The sequence below is a fragment of the Somniosus microcephalus genome, chromosome 2, assembly GCF_052327205.1.
Source record: "Somniosus microcephalus isolate GS21.2 chromosome 2, FLI_Smic_1.0, whole genome shotgun sequence".
Classification (NCBI taxonomy): domain Eukaryota; kingdom Metazoa; phylum Chordata; class Chondrichthyes; order Squaliformes; family Somniosidae; genus Somniosus; species Somniosus microcephalus.
The window spans coordinates 381,614,183-381,636,816 of record NC_140988.1 but is presented as its reverse complement, the minus strand read 5'-3'; the positions used below and the strand labels follow the sequence as shown (position 1 = coordinate 381,636,816).

The 22,634-nt window shown below is 49.0% G+C and overlaps 1 protein-coding gene across 1 annotated transcript in view; it reads left to right on the top strand.

Moving 5' to 3' along the window:
* LOC147123789 (sideroflexin-5-like) overlaps nt 1–22,634 on the top strand; it is a 262,042-nt gene that overhangs the window by 38,368 nt on the left and 201,040 nt on the right. Inside the window, exon 3 of the mRNA XM_085976043.1 lies at nt 17,727–17,804. Within this exon, the coding sequence (XP_085832169.1) occupies nt 17,727–17,804 (78 nt within the window). The remainder of the gene's footprint in view (nt 1–17,726; nt 17,805–22,634) is intronic.

Below are 22,634 nucleotides of genomic sequence, written 5' to 3'. Positions count from 1 at the left end.
ACAAAGCAGTGTCAGTCCTGCACCTGATCCTTATCTTTTGAACCATGACCTCTTGTAGTGTGCAGTTTTGGTCGCCTTATCTGAGGAAGGATGTTCTTGCCATGGAAGGAGTGCAGCGAAGATTCACCAGGCTGATACCTGGGATGGCAGGAATGACGTATGAGGAGAGATTGGGTCGATTGGGCTTGTACTCGCTGGAGTTTAGAAGAATGAGAGGGGATCTCATTGAAACTTATAAAATTCTGACAGGACTGGACAGACTAGATGCAGGAAGGGTGTTCCTGATGGTCGGGGAGTCCAGAACCAGGGGGTCACAGTCTAAGGATAAGGGGTCAGCCGTTTAGGACAGAAATGAGGAGGAATTTCTTCACCCAGAGAGTGGTGAACCTGTGGAATTCTCTACCACACAAGGCAGTGGAGGCCAATTCATTAAATATATTCAAGAAGGAGTTAGATATATTTCTTAAGGCTAAAGAGATCAAGGGATATGGGGAGAAGGCAGGGACAGGGTACTGAATTTGGATGATCAGCCACGATCGCATTGAATGGTGGAGCAGGCTCGAGGGGCCGAATGGCCTACTCCTGCTCCTATCTTCTATGTTTCTATGTAGCAATTCAGCATTCAAGACACCCTCTCTTTACATAATTGACACACACAAACTGTTCCTTATTCCCCCCCCCCCCTTATCTCAAGGTGTTGACTGTTGCTGTTTCCACTGTCACTCACTGCCCTCTGCTATCTCGCTCAGTGGCCATTGCTTGGACAGTGATTGTTTGTAGACTGTAGCACAGTGTCCCATCACCTGACATACACAAGTATCACTTCCACTGATTTTGGGGCAGGTAGATGCCCTGGCTGATTTACAGACTGCACCCCATCTCCCCCCCCCCCCCCCCCCCCCAATAAACCAAGGGGCACTGAGGCAAACCTCCTAACTCCGCACACACCAAGGCTGGGGTTTGGAACCCACCTGGTGTCTGTACTACGAGGTGTGTAATCCCCCACTGAGCTGTGCGTGCAGCTTGGGCTCTTTTACATTGCTGTGAAACCATTCAGCTGGCAGCGCGACCTCTTCCCCTACCTAGCGACCATCGTCACTGTTTTCCCCCCCCACACTCCCAGGAATAGACTCAATGCAGATCTCTTTTTAAAATTTTTTTATAACTAAATAAATAATCTCTGGGCTCCCGTTCCAGTGCACAGTCATTTATAACTCGTCAGTTCGATGGTGTTGGACATGCTGGAGCACTTTCTCTTTCCAGCCCTGTGGGAAGCTGTTTCATTCGCCAACATTAATCTGCAGCTAATAAAGTCACTGCTCCATTAGACGAGGTTCTAATTAAGAGAACTAATTTCAGACCAGTTCCGAAGGATTTGCACAGAAGTGAAAAGATTCCATCTGCCACTGAGTACTGATGAGGCCAGGGGCGCTGAAGAGCCAGCGAGGTGAGAATTTGATGATATTTATAATTAGGGTACAACAGAAAGTATATTAGGACTCGTGCTTTTGAACCGAACCCATACAGTCTCTTCCAGTTAGTTTTATTTGACAAAACTTGACTCGTACAGGAACGGTAGCATAGTGGTAATGTTACTGGTCTAGTAATGCAGAACCCTGGACTAATGATCCAGAGATGTGAGTTCAAATCCCACCACGGCAGCTGTCCCTGGGCGTCCTCAATATTCCGGACCCCATGAAGTTTCATGGCTTCAGGTCAAGCATAGGCAAGGAAACCTGCTGATTACCACCCACCGTCCTCCCTCAGCTGATGAATCAGTACTCCTCCGTGTTGAACACCACTTGGAAGAAGCACTGAGAGTAGCAAGGGCACAGAATGTACTCTGGGTGGGGGACTTCAATGTCCATCACCAAGAGTGGCTCGGTAGCACTACTGCTGGCCGGGTCCTGAAGGACATGACTGCCAGTCTGGGCCTGCAATAGGTGGTGAGAGAACCAACACGAGGGAAAAACCTACTTGTCCTCGTCCTCACCAATCTACCTGTTGCAGACAGTATTGGTAGCAGTGACCACCGCACAGCCATTGTGGAGATGAAGTCCCATCTTCACACTGAGGACACCTTCCATCGTGTTATGTGGCACTACCACCGTGCTATATGGGATAGATTGAGAACAGATCTAGCAGCTCAAAACTGGGCATCTATGAGGCGCTGTGGGCCATCAGCAGCAGCAGCATTGTATTCCACCACAATCTTAACCTCATGGCTTGGCATATCCCTCACTCTACCAGTAACATCAAGACGGGACAAACCCTGGTTCAATAAGGACTGTAGAAGAGCATGCCAGGAGCAGCACCAAGTGTACCTAAAATGAGGTTCCAACCTGGGGAAGCTGCAACACATGCATGCTAAAAAGCGGAAGCAGCATGCTATAGACATCAAAAAGTTCAATCCAGTGGTGAGATAGGACCTCTTTTTCCCGGAGCCATGCTGTGATTCCCTAAAAGCCCACTTCTCTTTCAAGATGATTGTAAACGTAGGGTGTCGGCCTTGGCTCCATGGTGGCTGTAACCCCCTCGAGTCAGAAGGTCGTGGGTTCAAATCACTCCAGGGACTCGAGCACATAAGCTAGGCTGACACTCCAGTGCAATACTGAGGGAGTTGGGGGGGGGGGGACGGAGAGTGGAGATATGGAGGGATTTGAAAACAAGGATGAGCATTTTGAAATCAAGGCGTTGCTTACTGGGAGCCAATGTAGTTATGCTGCAGATATGTGGTCGGAAGCTCATTTCAGGGTCAAATCTGACGCAAGGTTGCGAATAACCTGGTTCAGCCTCAGACAGATGTTAGGGAGAGGGATGGAGTCAGTGGCTAGGGAACGGAGTTTGTGGCGGGGACCAAAGACGATAGGTTTGGTCTTCCCAATATTTAATTGAAAATTTTTGCTCATCCAGTACTGGATGTCGGACAAGCAGTCTGTCAATTTAGAGACCGTGGAGGGGTTGAGAGAAGTGGTGCTGAGGTAGAGCTGGGTGTCGTCAGCGTACATGTGGAAACTGACGCTGTGTTATCGGATGATGTTGCCAAAGGGCAGCATATAGATGAGAAATAGGAGGGGGCCAAGGATAGATCCTTGGGGGACACCAGAGGTAACGATGCGAGCGTGGGAAGAGAAGCTGTTGCAGTAGATTTTCTGGCTACGATTCGATAGATAAGAATGGAACCAGGCAAGTGCAGTCCCACCCAGCAGCACGTTGGTGGCGAGCCATTGGAGGAGGATGGAGTGGTCAACCATGTGAAAGGCTGCAGACAGGTCAAGCAGGATGAGGAGGGATAGTTTATCTTTGTCACAGTCACAAAAGATGTCATTTGTGACTTTGGCGAGAGCTGTTTTGATACTGTATACTTGGAGGGATTCAAAAATGGAGTTCCAGGAAAGATGGGCACTGATTTGGGAGGCGACAACACGTTCAAAGACTTTGGAGAGGAAAGGGAGGTTGGAGATGGGGTGGTAGTTTGCAAGGACGGAGGGGTCAAGGGTTGTGTTTTTGAGGAGAGGGGGACAGTACCTGAGGATATTGAACCGTTAACAATGTCGGGTAACATGGGTGCCAGAAAAGGAAGTTGGGTGGTCAGCAGTTTAGTAGGAATAGGGTCGAGGGAGCAAGAAGTGGGTCTCATGGACAGGATGAACGTGGGGACGTCAAGAGGGGAGATGGGAGAGAAACTGGAGAAAGATGAGAGTTCAGGGGTGAACCTTGGAGTAAATTTGCCCCGGTGGGCTAGGGGAAGGAAGGGTCGTGGCAGAAGCAACTGATCGGATGGTTTCAATCTTGGAGACAAAGAAGTCCATGAGCTCCTCGCACTTGTTGGAGGTGAGTGTGGAGGAGATAGGGGTTTAAGAAGACGGTTAGCAGTAGAAAATAGTAGCCGGGAGTTATCTTTGCATTCCAGAGTGATCCTGGATATGTGAGCAGTTTTGGCAGACAAGCTTAGGACCTGATAATGCGTTATGTGGTCCAGCCCAATCTGGCGGTGAATGGCTAAACCAGTTGTCCGCCATATCCATTCAAGTCTGGGTCCCTTGGGCTTGAGGGAGTGAAGATGAGGGCCGTACCAGGGGGAACAGCCAGGGTGAGAGAGGGTAATGGTTTTAGTAGGGGCTAGGGCATCAAAGGTGGTGGTGAGGGTGTGGTTGAGCAGATCGGTAGCTGCAGAAACGTCGTGGGGAATGGAGGGCCAAAAGCTGGACAGTTGGGTTTTCGTAAGTGCTGCTGTAAGAGAGTTGGGAGATAGTTTTTTCCAGGGGTGGACACAGAAGGAAGTAGGGTTGGAAGGGGGATGTGGGTGGGAAACGATACAAGGAAGTGGTCAGAGATGGCCTTATCTTCGATTGACACAGTGGGAGTAGCGAGGCCACGAGAGATGGCAAGGTCAAGGGGAGTGGCCGTGAATATGGGTTGAGGACTTCACATGGAGGGAGAGATTAAGGGAGGATAGGAGGGTAGCGAACACGTAGGAGAGAGAGCATGATGAATTGAAATGGAGGTTGAAATCGCCAAGGATGAGAAGTCGCTCGGTGCAGAGGCTGAGGGAGGAAAGCAGTGAGGATATCTCGGTAATAACCATTTTTATCGTACTTGGGCGGCAGAGAACGACAATTTTAAATGAGGGTTGGAACACAGTGAGATGCTCAAAGGAGGAGAAAGTGCCAGAGGAGTAGGGGGACAGACCCAGGTGTGATTTGGTGATGAGAGCCACACGTGGTCTGGGCAAGTGGTGGAAGGTATAGCCAGGTGGGGAGGCTTCATTTAAGGGTAAGGTGTCATGAACCCTCAGCCAAGTTTCTGTCAAATGTAAGAAGTCACACAACACCAGGTTATAGTCCAACAGCTTTATTTGAAATCACAAGCTTTCGGAGCGCTGCTCCTTCTTCAGGTGAAGTGGAGAAATGCATAAAGACACAGCTTATATAGTCAGAGAATCATGTCAGATGTTTACAGGTAACCTTTCTAACTGCCATTTATCACACCTCGGCAGAGAGATAATCACAGCAGTCAAAGGTGTGAATGGTGTCCAAACAGGTCAGTCAGGGAAACATTACATCAAAGAACAATGAGGTGGGGTCAAATAATGCAGATGCTGGGGTCTGTATGAAAAACAAAAAAACAGACAAAAAACATTTTTTTTGGCTGGAAATCACAGCAGGTCCGGCCGCATCTGTGTAGAGAGAACAAGCCAATGTCGACTCGAGTCTGGATGACCCTGCATCAGGTGGGGTTACATGTAGCGTGACATGAACCCAAGATCTCGGTTAAGGCCGTCCTCATGAGTGCGGAACTTGGCTATCAGTTTCTGCTCGACGATTTTGCGTTGTCGTGTGTCTCGAAGGCCACCTTGGAGAATGCTTACCCGAAGATCGGAGGCTGAATGTCCTTGACTGCTGAAGTGTTCCCCGACTGGGAGGGAACACTCCTGCCTGGTGATTGTTGCGCGGTGTCCGTTCATCCGTTGTCGCAGTGTCTGCATGGTCTCGCCGATGTACCATGCTCCGGGGCATCCTTTCCTGCAACGTATGAGGTAGACAACGTTGGCCGAGTCACATGAGTATGTACCATGTACCTGGTGGGTGGTGTCCTCACGTGTGATGATGGTATCTGTGTTGATGATCTGGCATGTCTTGCAGAGGTTGCTGTGGCAGGGTTGTGTGGTGTCGTGGTCGCTGTTCTCCTGAAAGCTGGGTAATTTGCTGCGAACGATGGTCTGTTTGAGGTTAGGCGGCTGTTTGAAAGCGAGTAGTGGAGGCGTGGGGATGGCCTTAGCGAGGTGTTCGTCGTCATCGATGACATGTTGAAGGCTGCGAAGAACATGGCGTAGTTTCTCCGCTCCGGGGAAGTACTGGACGACAAAGGGTACTCTGTTGGTTGTGTCCCGTGTTTGTCTTCTGAGGAGGTCTATGCGATTTTTCGCTGTGGCCCGTCGGAACTGTCAATCGACGAGTCGAGCGTCATATCCCGTTCTTACAAGGGCGTCTTTCAGTGTCTGTAGGTGTCCATCGCGTTCCTCCTCGTCTGAGCAGATCCTGTGTATTCGCAGGGCTTGTCCATAGGGGATGGCTTCTTTAACGTGGTTAGGGTGGAAGCTGGAGAAGTGAAGCATCGTGAGGTTGTCCGTGGGCTTGCGGTAGAGTGAAGTGCTGAGGTGTCCGTCTTTGATGGAGATTCGTGTGTCCAGGAATGAGACTGATTCTGAGGAGTAGTCCATGGTGAGTTTGATGGTGGGATGGAACTTGTTGATGTTATCGTGTAGTCTTTTCAGTGATTCTTCGCCGTGGGTCCATAGGAAGAAAATGTCGTCGATGTATCTGGTGTATAGCGTTGGTTGGAGATCCTGTGCAGCGAAGAAGTCTTGCTCGAACTTGTGCATGAAGATGTTTGCGTATTGGGGTGCGAATTTGGTCCCCATGGCTGTTCCGTGTGTTTGGGTAAAGAACTGGTTGTCGAAGGTGAAGACATTGTGGTCAAGGATGAAGCGGATGAGTTGTAGGATGGCGTCTGGAGATTGGCTATTGTTGGTGTTGAGTACTGAGGCTGTCGCAGCGATGCCGTCATCGTGGGGGATACTGGTGTAGAGTGCCGAGACGTCCATCGTGGCGAGGAGTGTTCCTGGTTCAACTGGTCCGTGGGTGCTGAGCTTCTGTAAGAAGTCTGTAATGTCGCGACAGAAGCTGGGGGTTCCCTGTACGATGGGTTTCAGGATGCCCTCGACATATCCAGAGAGGTTCTCACACAGGGTTCCGCTGCCTGATGCGATAGGACGTCCAGGTGTGTTGGCTTTGTGTATCTTTGGGAGGCAGTAGAAGTCTCCCACGCGGGGAGTACGTGGGATGAGAGCATGTAGGATGCTTTGAAGGTCTGGATCGAAGGTTTTGATCAGTCTGTTGAGTTGGCGGGTGTGTTCTTTGGTCGGATCTGCGGGTAACTGTCTGTAGTGTTCCTGGTTGTCCAGTTGTCGGTATACTTCTTTGCAATAGTCCGTTCTGGCCGCACTCATGAGGACGGCCTCAACCGAGATCTTGGGTTCATGTCACGCTACATGTAACCCCACCTGATGCAGGGTCATCCAGACTCGAGTCGACATTGGCTTGTTCTCTCTACACAGATGCGGCCGGACCTGCTGTGATTTCCAGCCAAAAAAAATGTTTTTTGTCTTTTTTTGTTTTTCATACAGACCCCAGCATCTGCAATATTTGACCCCTTGTGACCCCACCTCATTGTTCTTTGATGTAATGTTTCCCTGACTGACCTGTTTGGACACCATTCACACCTTTGACTGCTGCGATTATCTCTCTGCCGAGGTGTGATAAATGGCAGTTGGAAAGGTTACCTGTAAACATCTGACATGATTCTCTGACTATATAAGCTGTGTCTTTATGCATTTCTCCACTTCACCTGAAGAAGGAGCAGCGCTCTGAAAGCTTGTGATTTCAAATAAAGCTGTTGGACTATAACCTGGTGTTGTGTGACTTCTTACATTTGTCCACCCCAGTCCAACTCCGGCATCTCCACACCAAAGTTTCTGTCAGAGCCATGATGTCAATGTGGTTATCCACGATAAGCTCATGGATGGAAAGGGCCTTGTTCACAAGTGAATGGACATTCTGTAGGGAGAGGCGGAGAGGGTCGGTGATGGCTGATCCACTGCCAGCATCCACAGGATCAGCGCTGGGAGGGGTGAGTTGGACGGGGAGGAGATTGGCAAGATTAGACCCCACAGGCGACTGGACGGGAAGGTCGGTGAGAGAGTAGGATCGGACAGTTGGGGTGGCTGCTCCTGAGGAGACGGCAACGCGTGCCTCGATGGGCCCTTCATAGGATGCCAAGAGAGGCACAGAGGGAAGCTGTAGGCTTATCTAAGAGGGACGGCGGCAGGAGAGTAGGAAGGTCGAAGAGTAATGAAGGATTTGGGAAGGCAGAGTATCCGAGAGATGAAGGGTGGCATGACGACAAGAAAGACCGGTCAGGGAGGGGTAGAGAGAAAAGGAAAAAGGTGGAAATAGAAGTGAATGGCTCGGGTCCGGAGCGGAAGCCAAAATGCGCAAGCGAATGGACACCGGGAAAAACTCAAGTTACATAGGCCTGGTTATGTAGCAATTCTAGGGGTTGATATTTCCTGGTAGGAGCAGGTGATGTCGGCCATAATAACTATTTGTCAGGTAGTCTGTTCCCATCTTGTTACGGGAAATCCTTCTAATCTCTGATCTTTTTCGTGGTTTTATGAATTTGGAATTCCTGTGCTCCATGTCAAAGTAACATAGCTTGTTTCCGTCTACATTTTCATTATTCTGATAATCATCAGTGCCTTGTTCTGTAGCTTCCCACAGAATGGCTGAAGCAACAAATTCACCACATCTGGGAAATGTTTACAATTAATACCAAGAAAGCATCTAACCACCGGCCCTTGACATTTAATGGCATTACCATCACCGAATCCCCCACCATCAAAATCCTGGGGGTCACCATTGACCAGAAGCTTAACTGTGGCTACAAGAGCAGGTCAGAGGCTAGGTATTCTGCAACAAGTGTCTCGCCTCCTGACTCCCCAAAGCCTTTCCACCATCTACAAGGCAGAAGTAAGGAGTGTGATGGAATACTCTCCACTTGCCTGGATGAGTGCAGCTCCAACAACAGTCAAGAAGCTCGACACCATCCAGGACAAAGCAGACCGCTTGATTGGCACCCCATCCACCACCTTAAACATTCACCCCCTCCACCACCGGCGCACCGTGGCTGCAGTGTGGACCATCTACAAGATGCACTGCAGCAACTCGCCAAGGCTTCTTCGGCAGCACCTCCCAAACTCGCGACCTCTTTCACCTAGAAGGACAAGGGCAGCAGGCGCATGGGAACACCACCACCTCCAAGTTCCCCTCCAAGTCACACACCATCCTGACTTGGAAATATATTGTTGTTCCTTCATAGTCGCTGGGTCAAAATCCTGAAACTCCCTCCCTAATAGCACTGTGGGAGCACCTTCACCACATGGACTGCAGTGGTTCAAGAAGGCGGCTCACCACCACCTTCTCAAGGGCAATTAGGGACGGGCAGTAAATACTGGCGACGCCGAAATCCCAAGAACGAATAAAAAAAAAACCCCATAGTATTAACGTTATTTCCTCCCTTTGTTTAGTGCTGTTTCTCTCTGCTGCGTGTGCGAGGAGCCTCCTTACTGCCAACGCGCCCCCCCCCCCCCACTCTCCCCTCGGCTGAGCTAGTGATGCTCTCTAATGGGATGCGGGTGAATTTGCACACCTATCCCTTTCCTCTGTCTCCTCCGTGTAATATGTAAGAAGTCACACAACACCAGGTTATAGTCCAACAGCTTTATTTGAAGTCACAAGCTTTCGCAGCGCTGCTCCTTCGTCAGGTGAAGGGGAGAGATGCATAAAGACACAGCTTATATAGTCAGAGAATAATGTCAGATGTTTACAGGTAATCTTTCTAACTGCCATTTATCACACCTCGGCAGAGAGATAATCACAGCAATCAAAGGTGTGAATGGTGCCCAAACAGGTCAGTCAGGAAAACATTACATCAAAGAACAATGAGGTGGGGTCACAAGGGGTCAAATATTGCAGATGCTGGGGTCTGTGTGAAAAACAAAAAAACAGACAAAAAACTTTTTTTTTTTGCTGGAAATCACAGCAGGTCTGGCCGCATCTGTGTCGAGAGAACAAGCCAACGACGACTCAAGTCTGGATGACCCTACGTCAGGTGGGGTTACATGTAGCGTGACATGAACCCAAGAGCCCGGTTCAGGCCGTCCTCATGGGTGCGGAACTTGGCTATCAGTTTCTGCTCGACGATTTTGCGTTGTCGTGTGTCTCGAAGGCCGCCTTGGAGAATGCTTACCCGAAGATCGGAGGCTGAATGTCCTTGACTGCTGAAGTGTTCCCCGACTGGGAGGGAACACTCCTGCCTGGCGATTGTTGCGCGGTGTCTGTTCATCCGTTGTCGCAGTGTCTGCATGGTCTCGCCGATGTACCATACTCCGGGGCATCCTTTCCTGCAACGTATGAGGTAGACAACGTTGGCCGAGTCACATGAGTATGTACCATGTACCTGGTGGGTGGTGTCCTCACGTGTGATGATGGTATCTGTGTTGATGATCTGGCATGTCTTGCAGTGGTTGCTGTGGCAGGGTTGTGTGGTGTCGTAGTCGCTGTTCTCCTGAAAGCTGGGTAATTTGCTGCGAACGATAGTCTGTTTGAGGTTAGGCGGCTGTTTGAAGGCGAGTAGTGGAGGCGTGGGGCTGGCCTTAGCGAGGTGTTCGTCGTCATCGATGACATGTTGAAGGCTGCGAAGAACATGGCGTAGTTTCTCTGCTCCGGGGAAATACTGGACGACGAAGGGTACTCTGTTGGTTGTGTCCCATGTTTGTCTTCTGAGGAGGTCTATACGATTTTTCGCTGTGGCCCGTCGGAACTGTCGATCGACAAGTCGAGCGTCATATCCCATTCTTACGAGGGCGTCTTTCAGCGTCTGTAGGTGTCCATCGCGCTCCTCCTCATCTGAGCAGATCCTGTGTATTTGCAGGGCTTGTCCATAAGGGATGGCTTCTTTAACATGGTATCTGTGTTGATGATCTGGCATGTCTTGCAGAGGTTGCTGTGGCAGGGTTGTGTGGTGTGGTGGTCGCTGTTCTCCTGAAAGCTGGGTAATTTGCTCCGTGTAAGGAAGCAGCCACCCCTCCCTCGCCTTGACTGGGTGTCTGATATCGGGAGCTTGCTCACGTGCAGGAATCCACTAGGACAAACAGACCTGTGCCCTTCTGTTGCGGAACTCGGAACAAGTGCATGTCGCTCATGGTGTGCTTTGGTGGGATTTGCGCAGGCAAGTATAATAAGAACATAACATAAGAAATAGGAGCAGGAGTAGGCCAATCGGCCCCTCGAGCCTGCTCCGCCATTCAATAAGATCATGGCTGATCTGATCCTAACCGCCAATCTACTATCACAAAACCATCTCCTGAATCTAACAGAATTAGACACACGAAATAGGAGCAGGATCAGGCTACACGGCCCCTGGGTCCGCTCCGCTACCCACAGGGCCATGACCGATCCGAACCTAGACTCATGTCCAAATTCCTGCCCGCTCCCCGTAACCCTTAATTCCCTTTACTTCTAGGAAACTGTCTATTTCTGTTTTAAATTTATGTAATGATGTAGCTTCTACAGCTTTTTGGGGCAGCATATTCCATGGACCTACCACCCTCTGAGTGAAGTAGTTCCTCCTCATCTCAGTTTTGAAAGAGCAGCCCCTTATTCTAAGACTATGCCCCCTAATGTGGGGCATTAAAGGCACTGCCAACTTTTGATGAGACAAAAGGAACTGATTTTCTGTTGCTTAGCTCGTTCAAAATGTTTCTGTTTGGAATGAGATTGGATGATCCAGGGAAAGTGTACACTGAGGAACAAGTACTCTAGGAAGCAGTGGTTGATCAGGATTGAAAAGTGGAGGTGTGAGCTTGGCTGAATATTGGTTTTCATTCAGTAATAGGTAAAAGTCCCGAATGACAGATTTTTCATGGTATGTTGAAGGAGGTGCAATGGGCGGAATGATTTTTTAAAATTCGATGCTTTATAGAAACTGGAATAGGCCATTCAGCCCCTCGAGCTTTTTGCGCCACTCATTTAGACCGTGGCTGATCTGTATCTCGGCTCCATTTACCAGCTTTTGCTCCATACCCTTACTGAACAAAAATCTATCAATTTCAGTCTTGAAAGTTTCAATTGATCCAGAATGGTCTAGACTAGCATTTCATTCCGAAACTATTATATATTTCACCTTCAATATAGAAAGATGTCCTGAGAGGCAACTATACTATTCTCTTGAACACTAAAACACTGCCACCTTCTCACTCGCGTTTTCGTAACGTGCAGCTTTGTTCATTGATCTGGCTTACCTTTGCTGGAATGCAAGAACGTTTGTAGATCAGGAGCTGCAGGGCGTTTATGTATTGAAGTGTTGAAAGATCACCCTTCAGCACACAAAACACTTCCTTCCCTCAATCAGCTCTGTGTACCTGCTGTTGCTGCAGGTTAGTTTTGCTCACCCTCTATCAAAATAGGCTTCAACAAGTCGCTGATACTTAATGGTCCTTCAAGAACCTTTTTTTATAATCCTGTCATTTCCTTGAAGGCAGCAGTACGTGGCCATTAGTGGTTACATAAGAACATAAGAAATAGGAGCAGGAGGAGGCCATTCGGCCCTTCGAGCCTGCTCTGCCATTCAATGAGATCATGGCTGATCTTCTGCCTCAACTCCATTCACCGGCCCTATCGCCATATCCCTTGATGCCTTTACTAGTCAGAAATCTATCGACTTCTGTTTTGAATATACCCAATGACTGAGGCTCCACAGCCCTCTGGGATAGAGAATTCCAAAGATTCACCACCCTCTGTGTGAAGAAATTTCTTCTCATCTCAGTCCTAAATGGCCTACCCTTTATCCTGAGGCTGTGGCCCCTGGTTCTAGAATCCCCAGCCAAGGGAAACATTCTCCCAGCATCCATCCTATCAAGCCCTGTAATAATTTTTTATGCTTCACTGAGATCCCCTCTCGTTCTTCTAAATTCAAGAGAATACAGACCTAGTTTACTCAATCTCTTCTCATACGACAGTCCCGCCATCCCAGGAAACAATCTTGTGAACCTTCGTTGCACTCCCTCTATGGCAAGTATCCTTCCTTAGGTAAGGGGACCAAAATTGTACACAGTACTCCAGGTGTGGTCTCACCAAGGCCCTAATATAATTGGAGTAAGACTTCTTTACTCCTGTACTCAAATTCTCTTGTAATGAAGGCCAGCATACAATTTGCCTTCCTAATGGCTTGCTGCACCTGCACATTCACTTTCAGTGACTCCTGTACAAGGACACCCAGGTCCCTTTGAGCATCTGCATTCCCCAATCTTTCACCATTTAGGAAATACTGTCTTTCTGTTTTTTTCTACCAAAGTGGATAACTTCACATTTATCCATATTATATTCCATCGCCCACTCACCTGAGCCTGTCGAGATCCCCTTGAAGCCTCTTCACAACTGACACTGCCACCTAGTTTTGCATCATCAGCAAATTTGGAAATGTTACATTTAGTCCCCTCATCCAAATCATTGATATAGATTGGTGGGAACTCTCCTGCCATGGCATTTTTTATTCATTCATTCTTGGGACGTGGGTGTCGCTGGCAAGGCCGGCATTTATTGCCCATCCGTAATTACCCTGAGGTGGAGGCAGTCTTGATCACTGTCGTCTGTGTGGTTTTATCCTTGTTATTCTTTGCAGTGGTTTTGATGCAACTGAATGGCTTACAAGGCCACTTCAGAGGGCAGCGAAGAGTCAACCACCTTTGGTGTGGAGTCACATATAGGCCCAGACCGGGTAAGGACTACAGTTTCCCTCCCTTAAGGGCATTAGTGAACCAGTTGGGTTTTTAGGACAATCCGGCAGCTTCATTGTCACTTTTACTGATACCGGCTTTGAATTTAACTGAATTCAAATAATGGTATTTGCACTCGCGTTCTCTGAGTTACGAGTCCAGGCTCCTGAATGTCTGGCCCATTAACATAACCACGACACTTTCATAAGCAAAATACTGCAGATGTTGGAAATCTGAAATCTTCCATGTCATGGTGAGACTTTTCTTGTACAATACGCATTTCTAACTTCCACCTCCCCCCCCCCCCCCCCCCCCCAAGCTATTGTCTTATTGTAGCCCCTCCAGTTCAGTCTTGCCTGCTCTGAGGGCACAGACTCTGCCTGAGGTGAAGTACCACAGGTGCCTGGTGCCTCACTGAGCACAAAGACATCCACATTTTGAAACTGCTGTTAATTTGGCGATCTCACTCAGAGACCACAGGAATGGGAAAAGGAAAGTTGTCCCAGTGGTGCATTAGGGGACATTTGAGTTCTGGACTGAGGCATGTTGTTGGGGCAGAGATTAGGGATCTAACTGTGACATATCTGACCTTTTGAGTGCTTAATACTCTAACTTAAATTAATTAAATTTAACTTTAATTTAAAATCAGTTAATTAAATAAATCTGGAATAAAAAAGCTAGTATCAGTAATGGTAACCATGAAACTATCAGATTCTCGTAAAAACCCATCTGGTTCACTAATGTCCTTTAGGGAAGGAAATCTGCCGTCCTTACCCGGTCTGGCCTATACGGGACTCCAGACCCACAGCAAGCTGGTTGACTCTTAACTGCCCTCTGAAATGGCCCAGCAAACCACTCAGTTGTAACAAACCGCTACGAAACACAATAATAAGAATGAAACCGGATGGACCTCGCGGCATCGACCTCAGCACTGGCTACGGACACGGCAACGGCACACCCAGCCCAGTGGACCCTGCGAAGTCCTCCTTACCAACATCTGGGGACTTGTGCCAAAATTGGGAGAGCTGTCCCACAGACTAGTCAAGCAACAGCCTGACATAGTCATACTCACAGCTTCATACCTTTCAGCTAATATCCCAAACTCCACCATCACCATCCCTAATATGTCCTGTCCCACGGGCAGGACAGACCCACCAGGGGTGGCGGTACAGTGGTATACAGTCGGGAAGGAGTGGCCCTGAGAGTCCTCAACATTGACTGTGGACCCCATGAAGTCTCATGGCTCCAGGTCAAGCATGGACAAGGAAACCTCCTGCTGATTACCACCTACCGCCCTCCCTCAGCTGATGAATCAGTACTCCTCCATGTTGAACACCAATTGGAAGAAGCACTGAGAGTAGCAAGGGCACAGGATGTACTCTGGGTGGGGGACTTCAATGTCCATCACCAAGAGTGGCTCGGTAGCACCACTACTGACCGAGCGGGCAGAGTCCTGAAGGACATAACTGCCAGTCTGGGCCTGCGACAGGTGGTGAGAGAACCAACACGAGGGACTACCTACTTGACCTCGTCCTCGCCAACCCTCATGTCGCAGATGCATCTGCCCATGATGGTATTGGTAGCAGTGGCCACCGCACAGTCACTGTGGAGACGAAGTCCCGTTTTCACACTGAGGACACCCTCCATCGTGTTGTGTGGCACTACCACCGTGTTAAATGGGATAGATTCAGAACAGATCTAGCAGCTCAAAACTGGGCATCCATGAGGTGCTGTGGGCCATCAGCAGCAGCAGAATCGTAGTCCACCACAATCTGTAACCTTATGGCCTAGCATATCCCTCACTACCATTAACATCAAGCCAGGGGACCAACACTGGTTCAATAAGGGGTCTGGAATAGCATGCCAGGAGCAGCACCAGGCATACCTAAAAATGAGATGCCAACCTGGGGAAGCGGCAACACAGGACTACATGCATGCTAGAAAGTGGAAGCAGCATGCTATAGACAAGGCTAAGCAATCCCACAATCAACGGATCAGATCAAAGCTCTGCAGTCCTGCCACATCCAGTCGTGAATGGTGGTGGACCATTAAACAACTAATGGGAGGAGGAGACTCCATGAATATCCCCATCCTCAATGACGGTGGAGCCCAGCACGTGAGTGCAAAAGACAAGACTGAAGCATTTGCAACCATCTTCAGCCAGAAGTGCTGAATGGATGATACATTTCGGCCTACTCCCGAGGTCCCCACCATCACAGAAGCCAGTCTTCAGCCAATTTGATTCACTCCACGTGATATCAAGAAACGGCTGAGCACACTGGATACAGCAAAGGCTATGGGCCCCGACAACATCCCGGCTATCGTGCTGAAGACTTGTGCTCCAGAACTAGCAGCTCCTCTAGCCAAGCTACGACACTGGCATCTATCCGACAATGTGGAAATCTGCCTAGGTATGTCCTGTCCACAAAAAGCAGGACAAATCCAACCCGACCAATTACCACCCCATCAGTCTACTCTCAATCATCAGCAGTGATGGAAGGTGTCATCGACAGTGCTATCAAGTGGCACTTACTCACCAATAACCTGCTCACTGATGCCTAGATTGGGTTCCCCCAAGACCACTCGCCTCCCGACCTCATTACAGCCTTGGTCCAAACATGGACAAAGGAGCTGAATTCCAGAGGTGAGGTGAGGTGAGAGTGACTGCCGTTGACATCAAGGCAGCATTTGACCGAGTGTGGCATCAAGGAGCCCTAGTAAAACTAAAGTCAATGGGAATAGTGGGGGGGAAAACGCTCCACTTGCTGGAGGCATACCTAGCAAAAAGGAAGATGGTTGTGGTGGTTGAAGGTCAATCATCACAGCCCCAGGACATAGCTGCAGGCGTTCCTCAGGGCAGTATCCTAGGCCCAACCATCTTCAGCTGCTTCACCAATGACCTTCCCTCCAACATAAGGTCAGAAATGGGGATGTTCGCTGATGACTGCACAGTGTTCAGTGCCATTCACAACTCCTCCGATAATGAAGCAGTCCATGCCCGCATGCAACAAGACCTGGATGACGTTCAAGCTTGGGCTGATAAGTGGCAGGTGACATTCGCGCCACAGAAGTGCCAGCCAATGACTACAACAAACGAGAGTCTAACTACAGCCCCTTGACATTCAATGGCATTACCATCACCGAATCCCCCACCATCAACATCCTGGGGGTCACCATTGACCAGAAACTTAACTGGACCAGCCACATAAATACTGTGGCAACAAGAGCAGGTCAGAGGCTGGGTATTCTGCAGCGACTGTCTTACCTCCTGACTCCCCAAAGCCTTTTCACCATCTACAAGGCACAAGTAAGGAGTGTGATGGAATACTCTCCACTTGCCTGGATGAGTGCAGCTCCAACAACACTCCAGAAGCTCGACACCATCCAGGACAAAGCAGCCCGCTTGATTGGCACCCCATCCACCACCTTAAACATTCACTCCCTCCACCACTGGTGTACCGTGGCTGCAGTGTGTACCATCTACAAGATGCACTGCAGCAACTCGCCAAGGCTTCTTCAGCAGCACCTCCCAAACCCGTGAGCTCTTCCACCTAGAAGGACAAGGGCAGCAGGCGCATGGGAACACCACCACTTCCAAGTTCCCCTCCAAGTCACACACCATCCTGACTTGGAAATATATCGGCCGATCCTTCATCGTCGCTGGGTCAAAATCCTGGAACTCCCTCCCTAACAGCACTGTGGGAGTACCTTCACCGCACGGACTGCAGCATTTCAACAAGGCGGCTCACCACCACCTTCTCAAGGGCTATTAGTGATGGGCAATAAATGCTGGCCTTGCCAGCGACGCCCACATCCCATAACCGAATAAAAAAAAATACTGGGTGCTCAAGATGGGGTGGGAATGGAATCATGTCCCACCAGTGCAGTAAGCGGGTGCTCCACTGTTCATTTTCCAAATTGAACATCCCTCACCTCAATCAGCAAAAATTCACAGAATAAACGTCGGGGGTGGGGGGAGGGGTGGAAATGACACGTCCCTTTTTTCCTTTCACATCATGCAGAAGGTATATGGCATGTTGCTGCAAACAGGAGATTCCTTATCCCACCGCCCCCCCTGCCCCCAACTCCACTCACCTCTGAACTTCCCCACAGCGAGGGGGAAATACAGGCCTGATGGTAAGGGAAGGCTCAGGTGGCAGGGACAGCGTGTGTTAGCAGTGATTGTTTCCACAATGTGTTACTAGCTGTGATTACAACTACCAACAGAGTCGGCGATGGCAGCTGGCCTCCCTCAGCAGAACACAGTTGAAAAAAAAAACGTGATTTGGTTCATTATTTTAAACTTTTTTTTTCTGTGGTTTGTTTTCAGAGTCGTCTTAAAGCAGCACTGCAGCTTCTAGAAGATTACAAACATGGAACCTTGCCGACAGGGGTCTCCGACCAGCAGGTAACCACCTGATGGCTGATCTCTCTCGCACCTCCAATCTCTCGCCATTGTTGCTCTGTATTTTGTCAATGCTCCTATGGTTGTTGCTCTTCTGAACTTGCCTCCCTCCTTCGTCCTATGTTCCAAGTAGCCCATTCGGCACACTCTTCCTCCTTTTAGTCCTCACTCAGGCCCAAATGCACCACGTCCTTACTATAATTCACTCTTTCCCAGTAACTCAAATTATGGAATTCCTTACTTTTGAAAAACATAAACTGTTCACTGGGCCGATGTTGGTAAGGCTGCATTTTATTGGCCAGCCCTAGTTGCCCTGAGAAGCTGGTGGTGGGCTTTCTCCTTGTGGTGAGAGTGTTAGATAGGGAATTCCAAGGATTTTGACCCAGTGACGATGAAATAACCTTCCTCCTTCTTCTGTCGACAGGGGCAGAGATGAGATTTAACACACAATGATTACATGCCACAAAATCTTTGGGATGTGCTGTTAGTTTTATTTTCCATGAATGTTTGCAGCTGTAATTAATAATACTTCATTTATATAGGTCCTTGTCACATTGTCAAATGTTTCAAAATGATTCACATGATGAATTACCCTTTTGAAGCACAGTAACTTGTTCTACAGGCAAACATAGCAACTGGAGTGGGCCATTCAACCCCTTGAACTTGATCTGCCTTTCATTTCGATCATGGCTGATCTGTACCTCAACTCTCTTTCTCCACCGTTGCTCCATAAATACAGGAAACTCTCGATTTACCGGCACCTAAATAACCGGAAATTTCTGTTAACCGGCAAAATTCAGGAGTAGGTTCAGGTAAGTTTTACTTCATATTAGTGGCCGTTCCTGGACCTGTGGCCGTGTAACCGGGGTTCCTGCACCTGTTGCTATGCAACAGGGATGCCTGGATCTGTGGCCGGGGTTCCTGCACCTGTTGCCATGCAACAGGGACGCCTGGATCTGTGGCCGTGTAACTGGGGTTCCTGCACCTGTTGCTATGCAACAGGGACGCCTGGATCCGTGGCCGTGTAACCGGGGTTCCTGCACCTGTTGCTATGCAACAGGGACGCCTGGATCTGTGGCCGTGTAACCGGGGTTCCTGCACCTGTTGCTATGCAACAGGGACGCCTGGATCTGTGGCTGTGTAACCGGGGTTCCTGCACCTGTTGCCATGCAACAGGGACGCCTGGATCTGTGGCCGTGTACGGGGCTCTTGTACCTTTTACTATACCTCTCTGTAATCCGGACTTTTTGATCAACCGGCACCACGCCGGTCCCGTCGGTGCCGGATAAAAAAGAGTTTCCTGTATTGATAACCCTTGCCCAACAAAAATCTATTGATTTCAGTTTTGAAAATTTCAGTTGAAATTGATAACCGTTCTGTGCCATCAACATCCCACAAAAGGAAAGGAGCACTTAGTCTGTTTTTGAAGCTGTTGATGAGGTCATTGGGAGATCTCCCAAATCTTCGGAGTGTCATGCGCTCCTTAATATTCAGCTGAACCACTGGAACAGGCAGCTGGACCCTCGATTTTACAACTCTCCCAAAGGACGGCACCTCTGACAATGCATCATTCCCTTGGTACTGTTACCGCCGAATTGGAGCCTGAACGGACCCAGTGATATACAGGGTCGACGTATACCCAACTTCGACTTATAGAGCAATAAACTCAGACTACTGCGGACCTTGCTGGAATGTGCGAGTACACTTTTATTTACAGAGCGCTCTGGGAGAAGTGCTATACACCCCCTTGGTGCAATCGCCAGCTTCTCAGCTTTACAATAGCAGCCGCGCTCCTTTTATACAATTTAAAAACAGGAAAGATACCATATTACATTAGTTCCTTGGCCAATCTGGTACTTTAGCATCCTTTAACTTTGGCCAATCCGATACCTTAGCAACCCTTAATCACATTGACAAAAACAAGTTGATTATATTATTATACCGTTAGCAAACAACTTAATTATATTACTGTTCTGTACAAGTGACATCACACGTTTGGTGTAAGCAGATCAAGTCAGCTGCCTGTTATGCCAGTGTCTGCAAAATGTCAATGAATGTCAAGTATTTCAGCAGGCACTACGATGCCATTTTAAAATTTCCTCCAACAGTACTGTGCTAGAGCTTGGTCTATGAGCTCAGATTCCATGTGGGGCGTGACTCTCCTTATGTGACTCGGTGTCAAATTTTGTTATTTCCGTTTTATTACGTTACAGGCGCTACGTAAATGCAAGTTGTTGTTGAATCCACAAGCCTCTGCCGCCAAGGCAAGAGTGCTACCAATTGGGTTCAATTGGTTCAGAATTACCAATACACGTCAGGGTATTGATGTTCCTGAACACTGTGCTGTGAAATTGGGTCAGCTCCATTGCAGCGAATACCCTGGCCACAGTCACGCCACCATGGCAAGGCATCAAGAGGAAGCCAGATTTTTCCTCTAAGGCAGAATGGGAAAATGAAAGGTGAATCGTACCCCTCGACCTTTTCCCATACTGCCTTCATGCACCCGTTGGCAATAATTCATGGAGTGCCACAGGCAGTAGCTTAGATTAGTTGCCTGCCTGTTGCCTTAGCTGGGAATGCTGGGCTGAATAGGGGATTTCAAGAGGGAGCAGGTACAGTATGGGTTAGGTGCAGCGGCATGTCAACCTACCGCCAGCCTGTCTCAAATCTAGGCCATTTTGGACCGTTGCCAAAGCCCTTCAGCGATCTCCCCTCAACCTTGATGACCGATGGCGAAATGCTTGGAAGAACTGCGACATACGGAATGGATTCTTTATAGAGGACCCCACAGTACAACCTGAAGGATCAAACCTCCCTCGCAAACAGTGGACAAACATCAACCGCCTCCGAACCGGTCATGGTAGATGCTGCCAGCTTCTCCATAGATGGAAGCTTAAAGCATCCCCATCATGCGACTGTGGAGCTCCTGGTCAGACCCTGGAACACATCATTGAGCACTGCCCTCAGAGGAAATTCGCAGGAAGCCTACAAGATATCCACATTGTTACACCGGAAGCTTGGGCCTGGATATCTAACTTAGAGATTGACATTTGATTTGCTTTGCTACCACCATACGAAGTCAGATCAACTATCCTTGTACTCTGGGTGGGATTGATTGGCACTTGAACGTTGTTCTGGGCAGCTTTGTGTTAACTTGTGCTTACTTGGAATCGGGTTGAGACTGCCCTAGGCTTCTTTCAAGTAAGGACATTACAGAAAGTAGAGAGAAATTCCTTTCATCCTATTAATGAGGGCTAGATCAGAAGCCAGCGCCAGAGGTGAAGATCCACTGTCCCAGAGTGTGAAAGGACAGTGTGTGACCCACTGTCCCAGAGTGTGAAAGGACAGTGTGTGACCCACTGTCCCAGAGTGTGAAAGGACAGTGTGTGACCCACTGTCCCAGAGTGTGAAAGGACAGTGTGTGACCCACTGTCCCAGAGTGTGAAAGGACAGTGTGTGACCCACTGTCCCAGAGTGTGAAAGGACAGTGTGTGACCCACTGTCCCAGAGTGTGAAAGGACAGTGTGTGACCCACTGTCCCAGAGTGTGAAAGGACAGTGTGTGAGCCACTCCAAGTGATGAAAGGAAGTTTTCAATTGGAAACAGACCAGGAAAGTTCCAGGTTTACTTCCTGATCTCACCTGGGGTGAGTAGAATGGGGGAAGGGTCGAGGTGTCTACTTTGTCTCAATTGCTAGAGAGCGCTTCCACAGTTGCTCTCTGGTACATTGCTGAGGTGGCCGTGACTTGCGTGTGAACTAAACGGTGAATATTGGCAAGCTATTTTACCATGATTGGCATCACAGTCGAAACCGATCCTGAGGTCCTGACATCTGCATTAACGAGCAGCGATTCTGGACTATCTTCCCCCTCTAACCAAAGGGCAATGAATCCAATTGCAGTGCCTTCTACATAATGTCAGCCGTAGATCAGTGGGTAGCGCGCTCGCCTCTGAGTCAGAGGATGTGGGTTAAAGCCCCACTCCAGAGACCTGGTGATAAAATCTAGCCTGACAGTTCAGTGCAGTACTGAGGGAGTACTTCACTATCGGAGGTGCCGTCTTTCAGATGAGACGTTAAACCGAGGCACCGTCTGACTTCTCGGCTGGACGTAAAGTATCCCGAGAGAGCAGGGAGCTCTCCCCAGTGCCCTTGTCAACATTTATCCTTCAACCACATTATCTCATTGCTGTTTGTGGGAGCTTGCTGTGCACAAATTGGCTTCCGCGTTTACAACAGTGACTGCACGTCAAAAAGTACATCATTGGCTGTGAAGCACTTTGGGCCGTCCTGTGGGCGCGAAGTTGCGCTATATAAATGCAAGTTCTTTCAATGAGTCTTTGTTTCTTTTTACCCCCATCCCTACTAACACCAGCCAACTGATCACGAACTGGGGACGGAACCAGTGTTGTGCACCCTGGGTTCAGGTGGAGGGGCTTATTTATTTCCCATTGTTGACCTCTGGTGACGGGAGATGCCGATGCCATTGCCACTTTGATTCTGCGTGCCCCGCCTAACCCTAACCCCAGGCTTGTTTCCACAAGTTTAGAATGGAAGCGCGTTTCTTGGCCGCTAGCACCCACCTCGGCTGCGGTGCCGAGGGATCGTTGTGGCCAAAGGCTGGCTTGCGTTTCATTCAGGCAAAGAGCAGTGCAGGGAAAGGGTGGAGAGGGGTGGGGGCGGGGCACAGGAACCAGACTGGACACATTATCCCGTCTAACACCATTGGTTTCAGACGGTTAACACAAGATCTGGAGAGCACCATGAGGCCTCGGCTGTGCAGTACGGAAACAAAGACTTGGATTTATATAGCGCCTTTCCGAAACTTCAGCCAT